At 44.7% G+C, this 6,282-nt stretch overlaps 1 protein-coding gene across 1 annotated transcript in view; it reads right to left on the minus strand.

Moving 5' to 3' along the window:
* The window catches only part of LOC311115977 (divergent protein kinase domain 2A-like), a gene marked incomplete at its 3' end in the record, with an annotated part of 6,868 nt that extends 1,084 nt beyond the window's left edge, over window positions 1-5,784 (minus strand). The window contains exon 1 of the mRNA XM_084191093.1: window positions 5,618-5,784. Within this exon, the coding sequence (XP_084047219.1) occupies window positions 5,618-5,638 (21 nt within the window). The remainder of the gene's footprint in view (window positions 1-5,617) is intronic.
* Window positions 5,785-6,282: the final 498 nt, after the last annotated feature.

Genomic DNA, 6,282 nt, shown 5'->3' on the forward strand with positions numbered 1-6,282 from the left:
ATGAGGTCTGTAGGAGGTCTGTAGGGGGTCTGTAGGGAGTCTGTATGAGGTCTGTAGGGGGTCTGTAGGGGGTCTGTATGAGGTCTGTAGGGGGTCTGTATGAGGTCTGTATGCAAAGTGAATGAAATCGTATCAAACTTCAGTTGAAGTTGCATTTAAAAGTGCAACACTTAACAGTAAAAACAACACTATTTAAGAAATATACACGCCAAACCCAAAACAAATTCAGCAATTTTCGCATTTCCTGCACTTTTATTATCCTGTCCACACTGTTGCCACGCAGCGTGATATGGACAAACAAATCGCGGTTTAGTTTATTGAACTGTTGGAATCATGGAAATATATTGATTATTCTAATTCTGTAGTTGGAATATAGTGGGACGCACCTTGAATACATTGTTGTTTGACATGACAACAAATTAATAAGCCAGTGAGGAATTATTGACCGGGTAGGAACCAAAGTTTGTCAGTGTTTCCAGGTGACCCTAATTAGATGTTACATTACATGACATGTTACATTACTTCATGCTAGCTAGCTAGCCAACATATTCATGCTTCACCTATTCCTCTCTGATAAGATACCGTTGCACACACATGCTTATCTAGCACTGGTACCAGGCAGTATTAGCTAACTAGCTTTGCTCTGACTCTTAGTGCATTTAGCTAGCTGGCCAGCTAACGAGCAACTATCGGCTAACACAAATTATTTTAGCAACACCTTGCTAAGAAAAGTCAAACTAGCAAACAGTATTTTGCAGACAGTAAGATGCAAAAAAAAGGAATAGTGTAATTATAGAACGCTTGTGTCACCAACATTGTTGCATCCATCAAAACCACGAGGAGTGAACGGCAAGAAAGTGCCCGTGACTCCGAGGCCGAGCAACTGCTCTCTCCTTGAGTGACGGGGGCTTGGTGTGGTTAGCGGCATGCAGCAGGAGAGAGAGAGAGAGAGGGGGAGAGCGAGAGGGGAGAGAGAGAGAGAGAGAGAGAGAGAGAGAGAGAGAGAGGGAGAGGGAGAGGGAGAGAGAGAGAGAGAGAGAGAGATGACTCAAGAAGCAAACGGAGTAAACTATACAAAACTGACATTGAAATACCGTTATAGAAGGTAAAGTAAAAACTCAAACCGGTCCGTGCATCAATACCGGTTTATAGTAAAATACTGCCCAGCCCTAACTAATAACAGCACATTTCCATGGAGTCTACTAGCTAAATATGCTAACGAGCGCAAACAACAATAAACTAATTACAAAGACAGGCAATCCAGCTCATAAAGCTACACATATAGGAGCTAGGGAAAAAAATATAAAACGCATAAGAAATGTCTTTCTACGTTTTGGACTCACATACTCCCCCTGTCAATACACAGCTGGACTCACCTGCTCCAGCTTTCTCCTGGCTCAACTGTGAGTTATAATTATCATAATATAAAATAATGTGACAGGTGAAATAAGAAAATGATGTGTTTATCTCCTAATGCATTGCACAAGTTGACTGCAGGTATGCACTTAAAAAATACCTACAAATATTAAAATGTATTGAAAAAAAAACATCCCGTAGGTATTTCCAAATACCCCGGTATACAGTATACCACCTAAGCCTAATGCTGGCCCTTGTTGACTTTAATGCTTCCCACAGTTGTGTCATGTTGGCTAGATGTCCTTTGGGTACACATGGGAAACTGTTGAGCGTGAAAAAAAAACAGCAGTGTTGTAGTTCTTGGCACACAAAGCAACTTACTACCATACCCACCCCGTTCAAAGACACTTAAATATTTTGTCTTCACCCTCTGAATGGCACACATACACAATCAATGTCTGAAGGCTTCTTAAATCCTTCTTTAACCATTCTCCTCCCCTTCATCTACGCTGGTTAAAGTGGATTTAACAAGTGACATCGATAAGGGATCATAGCTTTCACCTGGATTCACCGTGTCAGTCTATGTCACGGTCAGTTTATGTTTTGTACACTCAGTATATTAGAACTGTAGGTCGGGGAGCAGGGGGATGAAGGAGTGGAGAAGGTAGTCGAGCGGTGACACAGAAAGAGGAGAAGGTAGTCGAGCGGTGACACAGAAAGAGGAGAAGGTAGTCGAGCGGTGACACAGAAAGAGGAGAAGGTAGTCGAGTGGTGACACAGAAAGAGGAGAAGGTAGTCGAGTGGTGACACAGAAAGAGGAGAAGGTAGTCGAGTGGTGACACAGAAAGAGGAGAAGGTAGTCGAGTGGTGACACAAAGAGGAGAAGGTAGTCGCGTGGTGACACAGAAAGAGGAGAAGGTAGTCGCGTGGTGACACAGAAAGAGGAGAAGGTAGTCGAGCGGTGACACAGAAAGAGGAGAAGGTAGTCGAGCGGTGACGCAGAAAGAGGAGAAGGTAGTCGAGTGGTGACACAAAGAGGAGAAGGTAGTCGAGTGGTGACACAGAAAGAGGAGAAGGTAGTCGAGTGGTGATGCAGAAAGAGGAGAAGGTAGTCGAGTGGTGACACAGAAAGAGGAGAAGGTAGTCGAGCGGTGACGCAGAAAGAGGAGAAGGTAGTCGAGGGGTGACACAAAGAGGAGAAGGTAGTCGAGCGGTGACGCAGAAAGAGGAGAAGGTAGTCGAGTGGTGACACAGAAAGAGGAGAAGGTAGTCGAGCGGTGACACAGAAAGAGGAGAAGGTAGTCGAGTGGTGACACAGAAAGAGGAGAAGGTAGTCGAGTGGTGACACAAAGAGGAGAAGGTAGAGTGGTGATCATGTCGAAGTTGAGGTGCCTGGCTATGACCATATCGGTGGGACATTGACTGACCGTGATAAAAAGTATTTGTCAGAAATGATTTGTTTACTTACACAGAACACAAAGTCCCCAAAACACTGTGTGTAGCAAAAAAACAGAACTAGCCAACATGTGGATGTAGACAACGTGTTTGCAGGGCTGGTGTGGAAGCACTAGAACAAATACAGTACAGTAACAACATGAATGGCTGTAATGGAGTATACATTAGAGAGAGACAGGCAACCACTGATAGGTATGGAGTAGACATTAGAGAGAGACAGGCAACCACTGATAGGTATGGAGTAGACAGAGAGAGACAGGCAACCACTGATAGGTATGGAGTAGACATTAGAGAGAGACAGGCAACCACTGATAGGTATGGAGTAGACATTAGAGAGAGACAGGCAACCACTGATAGGTATGGAGTAGACATTAGAGAGAGACAGGCAACCACTGATAGGTATGGAGTATACATTAGAGAGAGACAGGCAACCACTGATAGGTATGGAGTAGACAGAGAGAGACAGGCAACCACTGATAGGTATGTGTGTGTGTGTGTGTGTGTGTGTGTGTGTGTGTGTGTGTGTGTGTGGTGATTTGTAGTGGAAGGAATGAGATGGGTACCGGAAGGTTAGCAGGATCGGCTAATGTGCTGTGAAGGACCAGTGGGGTGATGGGGAATGTAGCATTGAGATGTTATAGTGTGTGTGTGTGTGTGTGTTGGAGACTGCACTCAGCTGTGGTAAACGTTGGTTCAACAGTGAGTTGTTACGGAGCTGGTAAATGTTGGGTCAACAGTGAGTTGTTACGGAGCTGTGGTAAACGTTGGTTCAACAGTGAGTTGTTACGGAGCTGGTAAATGTTGGGTCAACAGTGAGTTGTTACGGAGCTGTGGTAAACGTTGGTTCAACAGTGAGTTGTTACGGAGCTGGTAAATGTTGGGTCAACAGTGAGTTGTTACGGAGCTGTGGTAAATGTTGGGTCAACAGTGAGTTGTTACGGAGCTGTGGTAAATGTTGGTTCAACAGTGAGTTGTTACTGAGCTGGTAAATGTTGGGTCAACAGTGAGTTGTTACTGAGCTGGTAAATGTTGGGTCAACAGTGAGTTGTTACGGAGCTGGTAAATGTTGGGTCAACAGTGAGTTGTTACGGAGCTGGTAAACGTTGGGTCAACAGTGAGTTGTTACGGAGCTGGTAAACGTTGGTTCAACAGTGAGTTGTTACGGAGCTGGTAAACGTTGGTTCAACAGTGAGTTGTTATGGAGCTGGTAAACGTTGGTTCAACAGTGAGTTGTTACGGAGCTGGTAAACGTTGGTTCAACAGTGAGTTGTTACTGAGCTGGTAAACGTTGGTTCAACAGTGAGTTGTTACGGAGCTGGTAAACGTTGGTTCAACAGTGAGTTGTTACGGAGCTGGTAAACGTTGGTTCAACAGTGAGTTGTTACTGAGCTGGTAAACGTTGGTTCAACAGTGAGTTGTTACGGAGCTGGTAAACGTTGGTTCAACAGTGAGTTGTTACGGAGCTGGTAAACGTTGGTTCAACAGTGAGTTGTTACTGAGCTGTGGTAAATGTTGGGTCAACAGTGAGTTGTTACTGAGCTGGTAAATGTTGGGTCAACAGTGAGTTGTTACGGAGCTGGTAAACGTTGGTTCAACAGTGAGTTGTTACGGAGCTGGTAAACGTTGGTTCAACAGTGAGTTGTTACTGAGCTGGTAAACGTTGGTTCAACAGTGAGTTGTTACGGAGCTGGTAAACGTTGGTTCAACAGTGAGTTGTTATGGAGCTGGTAAATGTTGGTTCAACAGTGAGTTGTTACGGAGCTGGTAAATGTTGGTTCAACAGTGAGTTGTTACGGAGCTGGTAAACGTTGGTTCAACAGTGAGTTGTTACGGAGCTGGTAAACGTTGGTTCAACAGTGAGTTGTTACGGAGCTGGTAAACGTTGGTTCAACAGTGAGTTGTTACGGAGCTGGTAAATGTTGGTTCAACAGTGAGTTGTTACGGAGCTGGTAAACGTTGGTTCAACAGTGAGTTGTTACTGAGCTGGTAAACGTTGGTTCAACAGTGAGTTGTTACTGAGCTGGTAAACGTTGGTTCAACAGTGAGTTGTTACGGAGCTGGTAAACGTTGGTTCAACAGTGAGTTGTTACGGAGCTGGTAAACGTTGGTTCAACAGTGAGTTGTTACTGAGCTGGTAAATGTTGGGTCAACAGTGAGTTGTTACGGAGCTGGTAAACGTTGGTTCAACAGTGAGTTGTTACAGAGCTGGTAAACGTTGGGTCAACAGTGAGTTGTTACGGAGCTGGTAAATGTTGGTTCAACAGTGAGTTGTTACGGAGCTGGTAAACGTTGGTTCAACAGTGAGCTGTTCTGTGATACAAGTTCAAATACCAGGTTAGCGTTGCATCAGCACGAGCGCTGGTAAATCCAACATGTTGTGTTGAATTTCATTGCCAGGAAAATGTTCCTTCATATTTGATTTTGACCCCCGTACTTATGTGTATTTGGAAGGAATCAGTTTCAATATGGCAGTAAGGCTCAAACACACACACACACACACACACACACACACACACACACACGGCTGGAATGAGGAGTGAGGCAGCTAACTGGGCAGCCCTCTGAGGAACTGGATTAGCTGTCTCATTACAGCTCGCTCTCTTTTGCTTAAATCGCTCTCCATCCATTTCTCCCTCCCTCTCCAGGTCTGTTACACAGCCAAGACAATTGATGATGAGAGAGGGAACAAATTACAAGGAAAATGAACTAAAAACAAAAAACCCATTTTACTAGAGCCCACCTGAGTACGGCCTGCTAGCCATGGTACCAGCCTGTTCTATTAAATCACTGTCTGTGTGTGTCTCACCTTCTGAAAGCCGATATCCATGTCTGTAGCCGGAGACGCCGACAGCAGAGAGAGACTAGTGTCATGCAGGTAGCAGGAGTGAACTACAGTGAGTTAGTTTGCCTCTCACCTTACAGATGTAGCCATCCAATACCACAGCTTTCCATTTGTGGCATCAGGGAAAAAAAGTGATTAATTATTAACGCAGTCTCTCGGTTCAAACTTTTAACGAGACATCAATTATTTGAAAAAAAAAACATACATTGTGAGAACGTCATGGTTACGGTGTGTGTTCCAGAGACAGCTGGACTCTCGCCATAGAGCATGGAGGGGGTTGTGGGATAGAGGTGGTGGTACGTACTAAACAAATGATTGGTCAGCTAACTGACGATTAGCCTGCATTCTGTTCTCTCACCTCACTGCTACCACTCTCGTCAAGTCTAGCCTGGGGTCACTGGGCTTTTGATAACTCCCACTGAAGCTGATGTAAGTCTCCCTTATCATGTACACAGACAGAGTGGTTCAGAATGAGACATGAAGAGTAGGCTAGGTCTGTAGAACGGTAACCTAGTTTAGCCTGTAGAACGTAATCTGGTAACATAGCCCCTCCCCCTGCCACTCACAACAACATACAGTGGGGAGAACAAGTATTTGATACACTGCCGATTTTGCAGGTTTTCCTACTT

Source organism: Coregonus lavaretus (assembly GCF_964263955.1).
Source record: "Coregonus lavaretus genome assembly, contig: HAP1_SCAFFOLD_7779, whole genome shotgun sequence".
Taxonomy (NCBI): Eukaryota; Metazoa; Chordata; class Actinopteri; order Salmoniformes; family Salmonidae; genus Coregonus; species Coregonus lavaretus.